Source organism: Saccostrea cucullata, unplaced genomic scaffold (genome assembly GCF_032062105.1).
Source record: "Saccostrea cucullata isolate Sc308-1 unplaced genomic scaffold, CSIRO_AGI_Scuc_v1 ctg128, whole genome shotgun sequence".
NCBI lineage: Eukaryota > Metazoa > Mollusca > Bivalvia > Ostreida > Ostreidae > Saccostrea > Saccostrea cuccullata.
The window spans coordinates 499826-520611 of record NW_026935471.1 but is presented as its reverse complement, the minus strand read 5'-3'; the positions used below and the strand labels follow the sequence as shown (position 1 = coordinate 520611).

Below are 20786 nucleotides of genomic sequence, written 5' to 3'. Positions count from 1 at the left end.
TTCCGAAACAAGTGCCTGTGCACAGTGCCAATCAATTATTGGAACAATCTAAGAAGTTATTAAGTTGAAAAAAAATCTTGACTAGAGAATTTTTACTGTTAAATAAAATTGAATTGCTTTAAAAAAAATAAACTTCTGATTTTTCTACTTTATTAAATAGCAATATTATTGCATTGAAATACCTTTCATTTAATTAAAGTAGTAAAATGATTTACATGTACCTTTATAGATAATAACTTGATATGTTTTGTCAGCTACGGAAAATGATATTCTATCAATCAATGTGGCAGATTTTAGGGAGTCGGAACTCGGCCCAAAATCATTTGTTCTAAAATGAAGCAAAGAGTATAGTTGTACAAAAAAATTACATTGGTCTGTCGAATTTGAAAAGTTAATTAAATTACAACAGCTGTACAGCCTATCTTTCTTCTTCCTTTTTTTGGTCAGACCTCCCTTTTTCAAATTCGAATTTCTTGATCTGTCTCTCTTACCATTTTGAATGGAAGTCTTCAGTCTATTCTTTTTTTTTTTAAATTTGATAATTATCACTCCATGAGAGATAAAATGTTCATTAATTTATTAACGAATATTCGTGGTACATGTACGTGATTTCGTGTTGCAATTCTTGTACGACTTGTCCTTTTCTCGAACATCCGGTTTGTGCTCCTTAGCAACAGGTACTCATCTGTCGGCCATAACAGCAAGTGCTCGTTGATAAACAAAAAGGTAAACAGACTTATTTTGTTTGACATTTTAGGTAACTGAATTCTTTGTCGATTGACAAATTTTAGCGGCATTGTCGCAATATCCCAAATTTGATTTTTTTGGTTTGTTTATTTAAGCTTTCACAAATTTTCAAATTTTAATGAAATCAGCAGTGTTTTAAATTTTATTTATATCTGTATATCGCTAAGAACATTTTACCATAGCTGTTGTATTTTTTATTCTTTGTTTCATTACATTTATTGTAGACAAGATGCCGCGCCCACGCTCCGCTCGATCGGACAACAGCGATGCTGATATGGAGGGGCTCCAGGAGCAGGAGCTGATCAAACTCCAGAGGCAGTACCGCCTGATGGAGGGGGACCGTGCTGCTTACACGGAGGAGTCGCAGAACATCATCAGAAAACAAAAGTAGGAAAAAGACAGCATAACATTTTAATATGATTTATTACGCCACAGTGATGACACTATGATACATTTGAATCTTGCACATATGTTAATGACTTCATCTTCTTGTTGAGAGTACAAATTGAGTGTCAATAGTCCAATAGTGTCAATTCTTCAGTAAGCTGTAAATACATTTATGTCGCACAAATTTTACTACCTTACCTTACCTTACCTTACCTTATGTTGATTCTGCCCGCAGCTCCTCTTGGTGCTCTATAGGCAGCTCTACTTTCTCTTACTGAAATATAACTGGTCTTTTTCTGGTATGCGGTCCATATTCTTGGGTATAATCATACTTTAGAGGGTGGTGTTCCCAATATTTATCAGTCTATTTTCAAATTGGTGTACATTTTTTGCTAGCACTACATTGTCTGGCAGGCTATTCCACAGTTCCATGACTCTGTTGGTGAAGCTGTATTTTCGAACGTCTCTATTGCATCTGTGTTTCACTAGTTTAAAACTGTTCCCTCTAGTAATATGCGTTTCACTCAATTGAAATAAAGTAGATGTAACTCTTTTGTCATAAACTCCATGGATGATTTTAAATGTTTCAATCATATCTCCTCTCATACGCCGGTATTTCATTGTTGGTAATTTAAGAGTCTTTAGTCGTTCTTCATAATTTTGGTCTTTCAGTTGTGGCAGCATTCTAGTAGCTCTTCTTTGTACATTCTCTATGGTTTCAATGTCCTTCTTTTTGTACGGTGACCCTCCACTATTTGCATACTCAATATGTGGTCTCACTAAAGCTTTGAATAATAAACAGAATGATTTAATATCAAGATGAATAAATGCTCTTCTTATTAGGCCACAAATCTGGTTCAGGCTTTGTTGACTTGCGTTTGTATATGCTTGTCAAAGCTGAGATTGCTATCAATTGTTACTCCAATGTCTTTTTCACTCTCCACATTCTTTAGTGTTGTATCACCTCCTTCATATTTTCTCATACTATACTGGATACTGTCACACATTTTGTTACTGTTGTGTATTTGAATTACTTTGCATTTGTCAGGGTGAAATTTTCAAAGCCAAGTTTTGCTCCACATGAAAAGTTTGTCCAGGTCAGATTGTACCACTTTAGTATCGTTTTCATCTGTAATTTATTTGAATATTTTTGTATCGTCTGCGAAGAGGAATACATCTGACTCAACACACTCTGGTAAGTCATTTATAAAAATCACAAACAGTACAGGCCCGAGCACAGATCCTTGTGGAATTCCACTTGTGACTTTATGCCATTTCGATTTATGTCCATTTACTTGTACACACTGCTTCCGTCCACTCAGGAAATGTTCGACCCATGTACATAGTTGTTCACATATCCCATAAGCTCTCATCTTTGTCAAAAGTCTAACATGTGGAACCTTATCAAATGCTTTCATAAAATCCATATAAACTGCATTTAAAACGCCTCCTCTATCCAGGATTTCAGTCCATTTATCGAGTACTTTAATTAATTGTAAGGTTGTTGATCTCCCACTCAGGAACCCGAATTGCTAATGTCACTAAATAAATCTAAGCTGTCCATATGCTTAATTAATCTCTTCCTAATAATCTTCTCCATCATCTTGCATAGTATGCTTGTTAAGCTGACAGATCTGTAGTTTGATGCCGACTTCTTGTCACCTTTCTTAAATAGAGCTGTAATTATAGCTACTTTCCAGCTATCTGGTATTTCTCCTGTCTCTAGTGATTTCTTATAGATCATATATAAAGGTCTATCAAGTAATTTCTTCACCTCTTCTTGAGTAATCGGCTCATCATTATTCGACCTTGTGTTTTCAACTATATCAACTAGTGGTAAAGAGTTCACATCTTCTTCTGTAAAAACACTACTAAAAAATTTCGCCAACGCCTCTGCCTTGTCCTGATCCTTACTTGCCACAAATGTCCCTTCGGATGTTTTTTCGTGCAATTCTGAAACACCGCTTTTGCTCTTCCTTTTGGAGTTAACATACTTCAAGAAGTTTTTATTGTTAGTCTTTGCCGATTCTGCTACTTGTCTCTCTTTCTCTTTCCTTTCTTTGCGGGTTAATCTCTTGACTTTATTTCGGGCTTTACAATATTCTCTTTGCTTTTCTTTGCTTCGGTCTTCCATGTATCTTTCCCGTAGTCGATGTTTTCTTTTTATTCTCCTAACTGTATTTTTGCTCAGTGGAATGTTTCCCTTTGTGTTTCTAGGTTTGCTATTGGGGATAAACTTTTTTACTGCACTATCAAATCTGCTCATAAATTTTTCCAGCATAGTGTTCACATCATCACCTTCCATAATACAATCCCAATCGATGTCTAACTCTTTGCGCATTCCTTCATAGTCTGCTTTATAACAGTTCAATCTCTCACAGTTGGTATTTTCATACTTGAAGTAGCAACTATATTTGAATTTTATCACACTGTGGTCACTAGATCCTAATGGGTCTAAGTATTCTTTATCACAAATGTTGTTACAGTCATTCACTAGTATAAGGTCCAACAAAGAGCTTTCCTGACCGTGTCTGTGTCGGGTATTTTTATTTAGCACCTGATGCAGGTAATTGTCTCTAATACATTCCAGAAATTCTGCAGAGTTGTCATCTCTTGTACTCCATGAAGACCAATCGATGCCTGGAAAGTTAAAATCTCCCAAAATAAGGAGATGTGAAAATTTAAGGTCACAGGCTTTGCCTACTAGTTCATTCAATGCCTTCATATTGAGTTCCGATGAAGATGGGCTTTTGTAAATGCATCCTATTAATAATTTGTCATTTCCATCTAAGTTGATCTTTATCCAGGTACATTCACCTAAAGTCAGAGTCCAAATGTATCTCAACAGCATTTAGGTTTTTCTTTAGGTAAATTACAGTTCCACGCTTTGCTCCTGTAGGAAAATTTCCAGGAAACAGTTCATAATCCGGCAAATCAAGTTCTGCTTTGTTGACAGCATATCTCATGTTTTTAGGTAAAACTTCAGTCACTGAAATAATATCTGGTAATTCACTTACTTTTAGGAACCTATTCTTCAATTCGTCCAACTTGTTTAAAATACTATCGGCATTTGTATAAATACACTTCAGATTTTCCCTTGTCCCTTTAAAATCTTGACCAACGGGTCTTTTTAACGTATTTACACAGCTATTTACATAATTTAGCATTTACTTTGTCTTTTAGTCTCCCTGCTTTATTCTGATTTTTACAATCTTTCTCTCCCATGGTGGACCTTTTACGATGAACTTCACTTTTCCCGATTTTTCCTTTTCGTTTAAAGCTTTTGCTTCCAGCACCTTTTCCCTGTTCTTGTCCCTCTCAGCTTTTGACATGTCATTTGTAACACTCAGTTTTCTAAGCTTACTTTGTGCTGACGAATGACATTCTTTATGCTGGCTGGATCTACTTCAATGGCCTTGAATAAATCAATCAATACATTTGTATCAAATTCTTTTCTTTCAAAAGCTTCTTTCTCCTCAGACTCCTCTATGCCATATATGATAATGTTTTTTTCTCTCAATGCACTGTCTCTTAGCTCAGTCACGTACTTATTATTTATTGACTCCTCGATGGTTTCACTACTTTTGCTTGTCATTTCTGTATGTTCCTGTGAAGATAAAGCTTCAGCAATCATGCTCTCCACTTTAGAAACGCTGGGTTTCTCCTGCATATCTGTCTCTATTTTCATCATCCGATCCTCCATAATTTTGAAAAATGTCTTGCATCTTGCTTCAATTTCTTGGTCTACCCGTAAATTTTTCATCACTTTCGTTTCACAATTTGGACAAAACCAGTGAAGCGCTGGGTTGTTAAAGCTGTCATATTCCTTATCAGAGAGTTTCAGACACGTAATGCAATAATACTTGTTACAGTACTCACATTGTACCACTTTGTCATCATCTTTCATGAATATCTGTGTACACACTTCACATTTCCAGTTTTCCTTTCTTTTCTTGGATCCTTTACCTTTATTTGCTGATGAGGAAGATGATCTTTGTTTCTTTACTTCTTCTGCACCATCCTTACTTGTGTTATTTGGCATTTTCTATTTATAAATTTTGCGCCAAAATGTCACAAAGGATTTCTTTAACTCTATGACGTACCTTTAAAAATATTTTTTTTCCCAGGATGGTGGCCGTGAGTTATATACTCAATTTAGATGTTCCCTAAACACAACATACATCTAATTTACACTCTAAACCACTGCAAATTCACTAAATAAGGTCCCTTAATTTTTTTGCGCGTCCATTCGAACGGAACCGGAAGTAATTATCTGATATAACTTTTATGAGGAAAGTCATACAGGTATTATCAATAAATTTTATTACATGTAGGTGAATATATGTGAAATTTTTCTAAGTAGATCAGCATCTTTCAAAGATGCTGATCTAGACCTAGTTAGAAAAAGTTTAGAAATTGGTTGTTTACAAATTGTTTATATTATAGGGCAGAGGTAGCCCAGCTTGAAGCAGAGAAGCAGGAGCTGCTGAAGGAGCTGAGATTGGCAGAGAGTAGATATAACCAGAACCTGGACGAGACAAACACAGACACCCTGGTGGTTCTAGCCGAGGCCAAAGGTAAGAAAAGTTAAAGGATCTATGACAGATGCAAACAAGCAATTTAACCCAAAGATAAATATATTATGCTAAGGACAATTTTACTTAGATATTTCTAGATAATTTAGATTTTATATGTTAAATTTTCAAAATTCATTTTAGAAAATTTTTGCTTCTAGTAATTGATGATTACTAATATTTGCAAATTTTTATCTTACAGAGGATTATGACACAGAAATAAATGAAGAGAGAGAACTGCATAGTGAACTAGATGCTAAAATCCGTGAGTGGGAGAAGAAGATTCGTAATCAGCACAAGAACATGGGAGGTGTTCACATGAGTTCCCAGCACACAGTTCAGACACAGAAAACCATTAGAACACTGGAAAACAGACTTGATAAGGTGAGTTTTTATCATATACAGGATTAAAATAGTTAATATCCCTCTTCTTTAATAGTTATGATATTTTCTACCTGTGTCTTGAGACAGGCCATCAATTGATCCATAGGACATTTATCATTGATATGATAGAACATTCTGTCAACTACCCTCTCAACATATGACACCCACCCCCTGAAAAAAACTGAAAATTTTTGTTCATTTAATTTTAGGTTTTACCTTTTTTTGTGATATTATAATATGCAGTATATAAAATGATTTTACAATGATTCATCTTATCATTTACAGGCCAAAAAGCATTTCAACTCAATTCTTACACAAAATTCTGTGTACAGAGAGGAAATAGAAAGCTTGAGAGTTGAAAGAAACAGATTTGACAACCTGTACAAAAAATTAGACAAGGAATTGTCAAGTCTGAGAAGAGAGAAAGGGGAACTGATTGAAAAATCCACACAGGCCTATGATGCTAGGTTAGAGATCATATTCCTCGAAACAGAAATATTGTTTTGTATAGTAATTGAAATTATTCTAAATTTTCAAAAAATGAGGAAAAAAAATTTCATAAGAGGTAAGGCCATATAAAATTAATCTTTAGATTCTCATCCCCGCCCGCCCCACTCAAAATGTCCCGCCCCGATGTTTTTTATTTTGTTTTTTGGGTATTTTCTTGAATTTTTATTCAGTAAGAATTTGGGTCAAAGTTTAAGAGTTATCTCCTGTCTGTATTAAAATTCGCGTGTCGCTATTTATAGCAAAAACGCCATGTGAAGAATGGAGAAAAATCGGCAATAAAAGCAGTTTAAATGTGTAAGGAAAAGATAATTTGTCAGTATAGAGAAGGCAGAGAAGAAAAAATAGCATAAACACATATAGATACCATCACTGGCAGGAGCAAGTATGTAGAGAGATTGTAACTAAGTAAAAATAGACGAGGAAAGTCAAGTTATATATAACGATCTCCAGCTGTGTGACTTAGCTTTGAAATAAAAAAAAAATCTACATCATAGACAGACTTAAGAGAAGGGCTAGATTTTTCAGTAGAATAATTATTAGAACATTTATATAGAATTTGCAAAGTAAGAAGTCACGCATACACAATTTATTGGTATCCCCACCTCATTTTGTTCAGGGTGTGCCGTATAATGTGTATACTTGTTAATTTGTTAATTAACAATAAATATTTAACTTTTAAAGAAAAAAATTTCTTTAAATATTTAAAAGAATATGAAAAGAATTAAATCTATTCATATTTGCATTAAGGTAATGAAAAAAATGTGTACGGGGCGTCCATTGTTTTGTTGATACTTATATAGGCCTATATATAAATTAACAATTATAAAATATAAAAAATAAAATCCGCCCACCCGCCCCAATTTTTAGCTCTACTGGTCAGAGACCAGAAGAGCTTATGCGATAGTAATGCGTCCGTCGTCCGTCCGTCTGTCTGTCCGTCTGTCTGTCTGTCTGTAAACAATTTTTCAAAATGCTACTCCTCCTACAGTTTTGGTCCGATTTCAATATAACTTGGCACACAAGTAGACTACACTAAGATACATAATTCTGTGCATCGGTTTTTGATTTCGATGATTGGTGTTGCCGTGGTTACTAAAAATAGAAATTTCTGTGAAATTCTTTCAAAATGCTACTCCTCCTACAGTTTTGGTCTGATTTCAATATAACTTGGCACACAAGTAGACTACACTAAGATACATAATTCTGTGCATCGGTTTTTGATTTCGATGAACGGTGTTGCCGTGGTTACTAAAAATAGAAATTTCTGTGAAATTCTTTCGAAATGCTATACTCCTCCTACAGTTTTGGTCCGATTTCAATATAACTTGGCACACAAGAAGACTACACTAAGATACATAATTCTGTGCATCGGTTTTTGATTTCGATGAACGGTGTTGCCTCGGTTACTAAAAATAGAAATTTCTGTGAAATTCTTTCAAAATGCTACTCCTCCTACAGTTTTCATCCGATTTCAATATAACTTGGCACACAAGTAGACTACATTAAGATACATAATTCTGTGCATCAGTTTTTGATTTCGATGAATGATGTTGCCGTGGTTACTAAAAATAGAAATTTCTGTGAAATTCCTTTCAAAATGCTACTCCTCCTACAGTTTTGATCCGATTTCAATATAACTTGGCACACAAGTTGACTACACTAAGATACATAATTCTGTGCATCGGTTTTTGATTTCGATGAATGGTGTTGCCGTGGTTACTAAAAATAGAAATTTCTGTGAAATTCCTTTCGAAATGCTACTCCTCCTACAGTTTTGATCCGATTTCAATATAACTTGGCACACAAGTCGACTACTCTAAGATACATAATTCTGTGCATCGGTTTTTGATTTCGATGAATGATGTTGCCTTGGCTACTAAAAATAGAAATTTCTGTGAAATTCTTTCGAAATGCTACTTCTCCTACAGTTTTAATTCGATTTCAATATAACTTGGCACACAAGTTGACTACACTAAGATACATAATTCTGTGCATCGATTTTTGATTTCAATGAACGGTGTTGCCATTGTTACTAAAAATACAAGTTTCTGAGAAATTCTTTTAAAATGCTTCTCCTACAGTTTTGGTCCAATTACAATATAATTTGGCACACAAGTAGACTATACTAAGAAACATAATTCTGTGCATCGTTTTTTTATTTTGATGAGTGGCAAGGATCATTTTTCTATTTATTGCTGTTTTAAAGTTTCAAGTCCCAACTGCTACTTTTCTCTTCCTTTGTTTTAAGTATAAACCAGTAGAGCTACAGTCTCGACAGAGACTTCTGGTTTTGCAAATTAGGATGAGAATCTAAAGATTAATTTTACCTGGCCTAATTCTAAAATTATTATTGTAAAAGAAGGAGCAGAATGAATTAAGGAAGGGAACAGTAATAGCAGTATTAAGAACAGATGAAATAAAGATTTTTATGAAAGTTACAAATGTATAAAGATTATGTTTTTATTGTTCACTAGGGACGAGGCTCAAGCTAAGATGATCCTCCTGAAGGAGAGAGCAGACAAGGACCAGCAGCAACACAATGCTGAAATGAAGGAACTCCTGAGGATCATTGACCACGAGAGAAACCTCAGGGAGTTCATGGGAATCAAAGGCCAGGAAAGAGTGGACGACCCACAGCTTGTGGCCTGGAGACAGAAAAAAGGTCAGTGGCCTGCTAGCTGAATATAAACTGTTCAGGATGAAATTCTATGTAGACAATATATTTTGCCTTGCTTTGATAAATTTTGTAATGAAAGAAGTTTTAATGGTCACGAGAAAATTGTTCTGAATACACAGTATTGCAATGTTATATTTTCTCTTGTGATTCAAGAGATTTGGATAAAAAAGTATATCCTCAAAATTTTACCGACAGAGGCCCAGGAGGCTGAGCGTAAGAAGGAGAGTCAGGAGGACTCTGTCGAGACGTATGAGGCAGCCTTTGAGAGGATCAAGGAAATGACGGGAGAGGAGGATCTAGATTTACTTGTACAGAGGTTCATTGAAACAGAGGACAAGAACTTCGCCTTGTTCAACTTTGTTAATGAACAGAATAATGAAATTGAAACTTTACATGAACAGATTGAGGAGGTAGGATGCATTCATTTTGCATCAATTTTTAAGTGCATTCAGTTGTCTTTCCAGTTATTTTTTTTTTGTTTTGTTTTTGGATTTAATCATATTTTTTCATTGTGTTTCAGAAAAATAATGAAATTGAGAAATTCAAATTACAAGGCATTGAATTAGAGGAACAAAGAAAGAAGATTCTCAAAGAACTGGAAGAACAACAATTATCCTGTTCTAAGGATGCTGACGAATTCTCCAAAAAGAACAAAGAAATCTCCAAAATTCTTGATCAGCTTAGAGCAGGTACTGTAAATAGGTATTCTACTTGTAGTTAATGATGCAAATGACTCAAGTGGAAGCTAATTTGATTTAAAAACATTTTTTTTAATTATATTTAGGTATTGATTCCTTGTTCAATAAGATAAACTGTGATAGATCTGCCATTGATGACATGTTGGGTGCTCAGTCAGGCGTGACGGATAGCAACATGATTCAGTATCTTGGAATCATTGAACAACGCACAAATGAACTGTTGGCAGTACAGGCATATGTTAGTTCTAAGGTGAATATAATCTTTAATAAAATATTTTACATTTCTATATACATTGATTTTGTGGTTATATTTTTTTCTGTGTAAAATAAAATAATGTACAGTTTTGGAGAAATTTGACATGAATTGTATGACAATTGTATGAATATTTATAACTTATTTTGATATTCATTATTACTGTCATTAAAAAGATTATTTTTATGTAAGATCATATCAGAAAACAATTTTTAAAATTTAATTTGAAAATATTGAAAAGTCTGTCTTTTACCCGATAATCAATTGACATCTTGCCAAACTATAGGACCAAGATAGATACGATGCTAAGCAACCAGTGTTGCTTGGTGCTGGACCAGCAGCAGCCCAGCCCCAGTACCCTGTCATTCCTCCCTCCATAGGGTATGTATCCCCCATCATATCAGCATGCCGTTAACCTTCATTTTCAGCCACCTCCTGACACCAGCATGGGACCCCCACCGACTCACCTCACAGCAGCCTCCTTTTCAGGGGGATTTCACTGTTCTCTAATACTTGTAATCATTGTTTGACTTGTTTGACATTTTCAGGATGATTATGAAAAGCCCCCCAGTTTGTTAGGGGGAGGCCCTCCACCACCCACACAGCTGTGGCCCATTAAACCTCCCGGCGTTGGGTATTTATGATCTAAATTTAGACAAGCTATATATATTGTATATTGTGTGGTTATGGCCATTCTATATGTTTATAATAAGTCAAATGAAATATTCTTATCCTATGTCTAAATCCTATGAGATTTCTTTTTGAAATTTGACTTCTTATAAACTGTATACAATAAAGTTTGGTGGATGGTCCTATATCTATATATAAATTTGAACTACATGTACTGCTTTTTTAATGTACATTCTGTAGCCCTTTATTGAATTCAGCACATTTCAGGTATTTTTCAAAATCTGACTTTTGTGGGGGCAAATATATTCAATATACCACATATAGTTCTTTGAACTACTGCTTTTGTAATGTACATTCTGTAGCCCTTTATATCTTTCCATATCACTTCTTTAACTTTCCACCTTATTTACACCTTAAGTGCACAATATTCAGAGCCGTAACTTGGGTTTTATTTCAAAATGGGCCATTCAAATATCAACAGGTTAGAAAAAAAGTTCCCTCAAAGAATTTAAAATGAATTCTGTTCAACAATCAAAAATCAGTTTTTTTTCCTTAACAAAATAGTTACGGCTCTGAAGTCTCCATTGGGTTTCCTGGTGATATGATTAATTTCATTTATTTTAGTTACTATATAGTTACGATATTATTATACATGTAATAGTAATGTGTGTTGTTTAACCAGATATATAATTTGCGGGGATTTTGGAAAAATTACTAATGCATATAATACATTTATAATAATTAAAAAGTTGTGCGACGCATCTATTTTAAGTAGTATATTCATTCACTATGGAACATCCCATGTGTTTCATCACTAAATGTGCCTCTTTTTAAACATTTTAAAAAAGAACTGCATTGTGATGGTAAAAAATAAATGGGACAAAAAAAATCAATTTTTAGACTTTATCATCAGGACTGGCTTTGTAATTCTTTAAGAATATCGATATAAAACAGTATGCAAAAATATACCTGTCAAATAAAGATGTTTTATATCTATCATAGAAATTTTAAATTAATTTCTTTTTTTCTTGTTGAGAAAACTTGTACCATTGATCTTGCATGTAATACGAGTTCTACCAATTTCCCTTTTATCGATTTTAGCATATCATTGAATATTTTACTTTAATCATAGTTGCATGTTAAATGTATATCATTTTTCCTGTAGAATGCTAGATATTTCTTATTAGAGATTAACTTATTTCTATTATTTGTATGTTTTATGCCAAAACGCATATACCTGACATTAAGTTAAATATAATTTATAATGAATCGTAGCTTTCAGAAAAAGTATTATAGGTTTATTACATTTGTATATATACATGTATCATCGTTTAAAGGAATATAAAAGAATATTTATCTCAGGATTTCAAGCAACAAAGATGAAACGCTAGATACTAATAGTACGAAAAGTTTCTACACTTGGACAAATATCTTCAAACGAAAATGGAAAAAAAATTGAAATGTTATATACTTCTAATTTTAAACGCAACTCTAGTTTTGTAATAACAGCTATATTTTTGATTTCTGTAGGGATGAGTATGACAGTGAAGGTAGCGAGGCCAGTGATGACGAGGCGAGGCCGCTGACCAGGAACGAGTTACAAAACAAAGTGATCAAAACGGTCCGGAAACGGGAGTCAGCCGCCAAGAAAGATGGAAACAAGTACGACCTGTCAAACGCACGAGAGATGCAGAAGAACAAAAAAGACAAAAAGTGATCGAGTGATAAATTATGAGTGACTTTGCCTGTTCAGAGAGAACTTCATGAATAAGAAAAAAGATAAAATACAGGGAAATTTTGTTACCAGGACGTTCAAAACGCCACCTACAATGTTTATTTATTGTAGAACTTGGCTCTTGTTGTTAATTAGTTTAGAAATACTTGTTTTGTGATTACAAATATATCTCTAAAATCATGTCTACTTAAGTTCAGCTTTATAAAATTGGATATATGTATATAAAATGTGCTAATAAAACGTTGATTAATTGATGATGTTTTTGAAGTCAATCAAGTCCTATAAAAGTAGAAAAACAGTTTCATAATCTAGGAAATGTATAGTGCATGTTTAACCTGCTTTACTTCCATTCTGCACGTCTACAAACCGCATTTTCTTAGATGACCTTTTCGGGGTTAATTAATGTCACAAAGTGTATTTATTAATTATTAGTAATTTCTTAATGTGAGTAAATGCCCGACACGGTGAGATTTTCTTTGTAGTATGTTACAAGTGGCCGCAAAAGTAATGTATGAAATACTTAATATGTATATTTTTTCTCAAGACGTAATTGGACATGTCGCACCGTATAAATGGGCCCTGCTACGAGCCAGGCGATGCTATACTTAACACCCAAAACACGACCAAGTTTCTACTGGGGACATGCTTTGTCCATTTGTTGGCACTGGCCGGTCATTGTCGCAAAAGAAACCTCACCAAGACTGACGAAGAGCGTCAGTTGTGTTTTGAATGCCCAGAAGGAAACATGAGGCAGATGTGGTTCCTGGTTTTGGTTCTGTCTGCCGTGGGTTTTATAGAAGCACAGCGGTCCTTGGTGTCTCTAAGTGACGTTATTACGCTTATGTCGTTTATAGACCCAAACTGGGGTGAGCTTTTTTTAATTCTTTAATTCTTGTTATAGTGGGTCTTTCATTATTCATTTCTAGATTAAAATCAACACAGACGTAAATGGCAGGTCCTATGTTTGAAAAAGTTATCGATTTTTACATTATCATCTAATGTAACTGTTCAACGAAAAAATTCTTTTTGTGAATGTAACGAAATGACTAGTTTATAGAACTTTGAGTCAGTTCCCTTGGAAAATGGATACATTTCGGATTTTGCCCTAATATTGCATTGTCGCAGAGTCATGTAAAAGGGATACATGTTGAGCTTAAATTTTAATATATTTACTAGATAGGCTTTCATCAGAAGGATGACCAGCGTTCGGAATCTACTAGTAGTTATTGTAAACAAACTTTTTAATATTTCTACTCTGATTATACACATTCTAAGAAGTTATTTCAATTGTAGCCAAAAAGTCATTAGGCACTAATGACTATCCCTGCACGGTGTGTCTACGTGAGGATAATTTTGATTGCGCCCAGATTTATTGTGTATAATTTAGTAAGTGACATAGGGTAGGTTATACTAATGAATGCACTTAGTTTTCTCATCTTATATATTTATATACTTATACACTCTTTAATAGAACTTCTCTAATATAGTTTTGTAAAGGCTTTTGGGTTGTTATGTTACACGATTATTAATCTCTAGTTCATAATTTATCGGTAATTCAAGTGCAATTCATCATGTATTTTTATTGACATTTATATACATGTATATTGCTGTTGCTATAATTATTTTTTAAAATTTTTTCATAGAAATTTGAGACCATTTGTCAGAGAGTTTGTCAGACGACACTAGTACTTCATCAATAATGCATACTCCCTACTCCCCTAAAATTTATTTAACTAGTTTTCTCAAGAAAAAATGGAACGCCATATGAGAATGTTGTGCAAGATACCAGAGATGTTTTTTTTTTAATGAATGCACGTAGAAATCAGAAAATTATTTCAAAAATAATCATGAATACTACATTGGTTTGAAAATTTGCGACACCCATTCTGAATTCTTATAGAAAAAAAACAGGTACATGATTGTAGAAGTAAGATCGATATTTATTTCGTATGTTGTGACGATTTTCTCTTGAGAATTAGCTTTAAATCTCGGTAATGATTTTAATCTTGGTTTTCTTTAGGAGGTGAATCAATTTTTTAATAATTTTATTTTTTATGTTCATCTTCCGTTACGAAATTGTTATATACAAGTAATAACATAAAAAAACTCAATGTAACTGATCTCTTCAATACCGATACTCCTCAATCATAAGTCATATAAATGTATTTTCACTAATGATATTTTGTATGTCATGAAAATAGTAAACGTCACGTATTAAATGTCTTGAAAATATATCTTAATGAAGGCCACAGAGTGGTAATGACCAGTTGATTATTATTATAAGTAGTGGGCAGTGGCTTTCTGGACATAAAGCGGTACACCTTAATGGGCCGTTAACCCGGAATTATCGCTGTGTTTAATGGACTTATTTACAACCCGCGGGAGGGTGGTGTTAGTACACATGTTTTTCTTGGTATCGATGGAAAATGTAGTCATGGCCTTTCCCATGAAGTCATGTATTTTTTGTAATTGAACATCCAAATAATGATTGTATATAAAGGCATGTATAATTTGACAACCATCAAAGAGCCTTTATTAAGTCATTTTCTGATACATTGCATTTATAAAATCACAAGCACTTGAGGTTTAAATTTAAACCTTCTTTTCAGAAATAAAAAATTCCCCATACTATAATAATAACCTTATTATTATAGGTTAAAACTGTGCGTATTTTATGATAAAACCGGGTACAGGTTCTTCTTCCGAATTGGAAAAAAGATAATGTATGGGAAAGAAATGAATCTGTTTTATGATCACTTTAAAGATTGTATTAAGAATGCAAGGCAAGTACATGTAATTTTGCAAGTTTCTAAAAAGACACAATACTGAAAGCCCCTTAATTGATTAAAAACAAGCTAATTCAGAGAATTCGTGTCCCCCGCTTAGGGAAAAAGTCGGCTCCCCCTGACTGAATTTGTAGAATTATTAAATGTATACATGTATACTGAAGCAAATAAAATACATGTATGTCAATATGCATAAAAAGATTTGATTGCTTATTCTTTATTATCTTTATTATGTGTATAGAAGATTTTTTTATATGGAATATTTATCACACTGTAATGATGATTCTATAACCTCATAATTTTTTCATTTCACATGCTGAATACTATCATTTAGTTTAAAAAAAAGTATTTAAAAAAAAAAAAAAATTAAGGATCGGCCGAGATGTGATCCCGGGACCTCTCACATTTGAAGCGAGAGACATAACCACTAGACCACGGAATCGCTTAACGCGGTGTAAAGTATATGCAGAACTGAAGTCACATACATGTATATATTCATGTTTTCATGTTCGATATTCTCAAATTTTCAATCCATGGTGTTTGATTTATTTAGCCTTTATTAAACAGTTCTAATAGATGTAATAAGAACATAAAGTCCGCCGAGAACCTGTTTTATACGCAATAACTCTCCTCATGCCCCTGCGCTAAAAATAGCGACATGTAAAACTATAAATACTAATAAAACAAACGGGGCGGGGCACCTTGAGAGGGGCGAGAGACGTCCTAGGGAGTTTTGGTATAAAATTACATTGCATAAGCTCAAAATCTTCTTTAAATATCGCCCGGAAATGATAGTGTTACACACAGACAGAATGTATAAATTTACGACCTTGAACTTTGACCTTTTGACCTCAAAATCAATAGGGGTCTTCATTAGGCCACAGGGAGTTGTTATGTAAAATTTCATTGCAATAGCTCAAATGGTTCTAGAGATATCGTGTGGAAACGAAAGTGTTTTAACAGACAGAATTTGCTTATTTATGACCTTGACCTTTGACCTTTTGCCCTCAAAATCAATAGGGGTCTTCTTTAGTCCATAGGGAGTTGCTTTGCTAAATTTCATTGCAAAAGCTCAAAGGGTTCTCGAGATATCGTGTGGAAACGAAAGCGTTACAGACAGACAGAAAGACGGACGGACGGACGGACGGACGGACAGACGGACGGACGGACGGACGGACAAACCCAAATTAATATCCCCCACTTTTCAAGCGGGGGACAAAAAACATAGCATATATATAGAATGCGTCTTATATAACTGATTAATGTACACATTCGAGAAGTCATTCTCTTCACAATTTGGAGATACCGGTACAATCTCTTGGAAATGGTTTGAAATTTATAGGAATATGACGATGGTTGCACAGCAACCTACAGTAACGGGAGAACTGCCCTTTGATGAATTTTTCCCTTACGGTCATAATACGTATTTGACGTTAAAGAAGACGGGTTGTACAACAAATGAAATTTCAATATACATGTATAAAAAAAATAGTTGATACTTTATCTAACATTAGATTGTATTTTACTAAGAATCTCTACAATTTACAAAAATCTCACAAGGACCGAAATTGTTTCTCTATGGAAAAGCATACACGCACTAAAGAGGGAAAAAAAGATCAATATAAATTTGCAGTATTGATAAAGCATGAATTAATAAACAGGTATAATATTAAACACGTCTCTTTCTTATTCTCTTTCTATGCATGAAAATTATATATCTTTCATTAAATTCATTAATTTTGTTTAATCTATTTCACTAACATTAACACTAATATAGTACTTTTAAATCGACAATGTTTAGAAATATGAAACGAGAAATTTGATAATTTAAGCATATGAAACATACAGACCAAACTATTATATAAAGTATACGCAGAGTTGTAAGCTTAAAAAATTAAATATATATTGTTAGATCTATGGACTTTCATAACTTATTTATTGATTGATTGATTAATTAATTAATTTATTTATTTATTTATATTTTCAGCTAAACGAGCCTTTAAATCCAATGACATCCCGTGTGAACTCTGTTACCATGAGGATAATATGGATTGTATGAAAGTGTACTGTAGAGATTTATAAAAGCACAACATCAAACAAAACAAACATGGAATCAAACTAGTTTTTAGCCCAGATGATGGATAACGAACCATTAACGCTTCTTCTGACATTAACTAAACATTCTGACAGGGATATATACTTGTTGATTGTTGGTTGTGGTTTTTAAGATGGCATTTTTCTATTTGATATGATGTTTTTTTCTTGTATAGAAAAGATCTTACTTTAAAAAAAATATGTTAACCTTTAATTTATTTTGTTATCATAAATGAAATTATGAATCTATTAAAGAAAAAATGTAAATAAATAATTGTATAAAAAAAGAAAATAGAGATTTTTTATTTTTATTTTATGCTTTTTATCTAAAAGAAAAGTTACTGTGAGGATAACAGGATGCTTTTTAAGATATGAATAAATGTTAGTTAATTTTTATGTATATAATTTCTTCATCATGAAAAAAATCGAGAAAATATATTTTTACTTTGAAAAAAATTCTTGAAAAATAAAGGACAGGTTGTATCTTCGTGGTAACTGACTTATAACTTCCTATATAAAAATGTTTATTTGAAGGCTATTCCCCTATACTTATTGTTATATAGTAACAATTTTTTTACATCCAGTACCACAATACATGTAAAGTTTTCCCAGCCTTTCAAAACATTTCCAATACTAAATAAAAGTTGGAAAAAAGTACGCCCTGTGTTTATTTGCGCCCCTTACTAATATATAAAATCCTTCAACAATGCATGATTTTTTTTGACAATTTCTCATTTTTGTATAAGTTTTATTTAAGATTTTTAATGTCACTGTTTTTTTTTCTCTCAAGGTTGACCCCGGCCCTCTTTAAAAAATGATACAACATGCCTGAAGGAATCGATACTATGGTTGTATATTTCTGTCCCCTTTATGCGAAAAAAAATTTGCCATGGATATATCGACATTTAAGATAATTATATCAACATGCAACACACTTATGTTATCAAATAAGAATTTTGATTTGATTCGATGAGCATGCTCTATATAAGTACAATTTCTAAAACGAGGTAGATTATTGACAGACAAGTTGATGAAACAAGAATATCAGCTGTCTCGTTTAATGTCATCATTTCGGAAGTTCTACAGTGGATGGTCGATACAAATACAATTTATCACTGAGTCAAATGCTGACTGACGTTATTCATACTAATTGTTAGACCATTATTTACTCACTGAATTGATGACAGAATTTTCCGTCATTTCCCAATCATGTCAAGGAGCGCATGCTGGGTGTGACTGGTCGGCAGGGGGTACTTACTACTCTATGGCACCTGATGTTTTGGAGGTCCATGTTTGGTGTTCCAATCTTGCATTGTTATATGGACTTTTGAGCTTGATTAGTGTTCTTTATCTCCATATATTTTAATTGAACTCATTGATTAAATATCGCCCAAATGTGTCTTCTGAAATACCAAATTCAACTTATTTATATTGTTTTTTAAACTAATTTTTGTTAACCCGCCACATATTCATTAAATTTTACATCCAACTCATTTATGTTGACATGCTATATTTACATCAATATGCAATTTATTTTTTGCAGCATACAACTTTTTAAAATCGTTATTCAACTCTAATTTCTTTTCGTATGTCAACATAAATGAGTTATATGTCATTTGAAAGATTTTTTTTTACATATTTATCTGGCATGTCAACATAAATTATTTAAGTATGATATCATAGACACTTGTAAGTTGCATTTCAATATACATCTGTAGTACCCTACCAGCAACAAAAATCTTTTCCGTCAAAAATCACTGGAGCGAAACACATGCATACTTACATCAATTATTAAATCTATAACTTATCGAAGTAAAATTACATACTTAAAATTAGTTCAATATCCGTAAAACCCCAAAGGGGCAAATGCGGCAAACCTTTAAGAGAGAAAGAGAAAAAAAGAGAGACCAAATTCCGTCAAAAATCAATCCAGTGGAGTGAAATGCAAACAACTTGATCTGAAGCTCATCAAAACACTCAGTTTGCAAACCAGCGCAGCTTCATGTCTGCAGGTGTTTAGAAAAAATAAGTGCAATAACCAACTGGGACACAATGACAGACATGCAGAGACGGAGAAACCCTAGAGTCCCCTCCGGTTTAACCGGTAGGCCGGGGACTAATAACTTGAACATAAGGTTAGACACAGAGAGAACTTAGTTTTTGTTGTTGATTTTATTAGTCCCTTATCGCCGTAAAAAGAGGGAACTATAGGCTTCTTCCTTATCTGTCCATCTGGCTGTCTCTCTGCCCCGCCTTGTTTCCCTTACTTTTCTCTGAATGCTTGTAGAAATTGGGGTAATTTTTGTCATTTGAGTGAACCTGACCAAGTTTGCATTTATAGTTCCGCTTCAGTGATTTTTAAAAGAAAAACACCATTTTAAATTTTTAAAGGAAAGTTGATTCTTCATTTTCTTTTCCGCAATTTTTTCCTAAATTCCTGTAGACATTGAACTGAATGTTGGTAACTTGGTATATGTGTTTATTCAGTTTTAGATGAAAATTGAATGTTATGCAGCTTGGATAATCTTTTTGAATGAAAATATGGACTTTTGAATATTTCAAAAGGAGTACTTTTAACTCGTATGCCGGTAGAGATGCATTTAGAATTTATTCTACAAGTGGTAATCCAGTTTTTACTCATTGTTCCCTTTATAATGAAGAAATTCTTTAAAAAATCATATATCAGTTTTGAATATTTTTAATATCCCAAGGAACCAAAATGAATTTGAACTACCATATTATATACTAGTATACTGGATTCCAACACTTCATAAAAATCCTTACACAGACACAAAGCGGATTCCGGTAAATGTTCAACCAAGAATTAACCAAGCCTTTCTTTACTCCTCAGTTAGAATATTAACAGTAGTGAAAGGAGAAACTTCAAGAGTACTGTACAACAATATATTCAAGAAGTTGTGTAAATCAGTGTGTGGATTCTCTTTAAAATTCCAAGGAACTTTTGGAACTAGGGTTAGGGTTAGGGTTAGGGTTAGAGTTAGGGTTAGGGTTAGGGTTAGGGTTAGGGTTAGGGTTAGGGTTAGGGTTAGGGTTAGGGTTAGAGTTAGGGTTAGGGTTAGAGTTAGGGTTAGGGTTAGGGCTAAAGTTTGAGTTAGGGCTAGGACAATTTGAAATCACAAGATTTTACCAAAATCAACAGCTTAAAAACTTACGACTTTTCAATGTTATACACAACTATTCTCTACGAAGAATTAAAGTCCAGGCTTTTTTTTTTTATATAATTGACAGCTGCCTTTTCAATAAAAATGAAACTCTTAAATGTACTTACCTTCTCATTGGTCATTTGCAAA

At 33.4% G+C, this 20786-nt stretch overlaps 1 protein-coding gene across 2 annotated transcripts; it reads left to right on the top strand.

The window, feature by feature from the left end:
• Positions 1-585: 585 nt before the first annotated feature.
• Positions 586-12849, top strand: LOC134242954 (coiled-coil domain-containing protein 63-like). 2 transcript variants are annotated; one of them, XM_062725165.1, is made up of 11 exons: positions 586-726; positions 972-1134; positions 5581-5711; positions 5911-6092; positions 6378-6559; positions 9077-9264; positions 9475-9689; positions 9800-9968; positions 10064-10227; positions 10779-10864; positions 12391-12849. In XM_062725165.1, exons 2-11 carry the CDS (start codon positions 977-979, stop codon positions 12575-12577), a joined length of 1662 nt encoding a protein of 553 aa, XP_062581149.1. In that variant the 5' UTR covers positions 586-726; positions 972-976; the 3' UTR covers positions 12578-12849. The 2 variants fall into 2 exon arrangements, with proteins under 2 accessions (XP_062581149.1, XP_062581148.1); XM_062725164.1 differs by lacking the exon at positions 10779-10864 and adding an exon at positions 10517-10611.
• The last annotated feature ends 7937 nt before the right edge of the window (positions 12850-20786 follow it).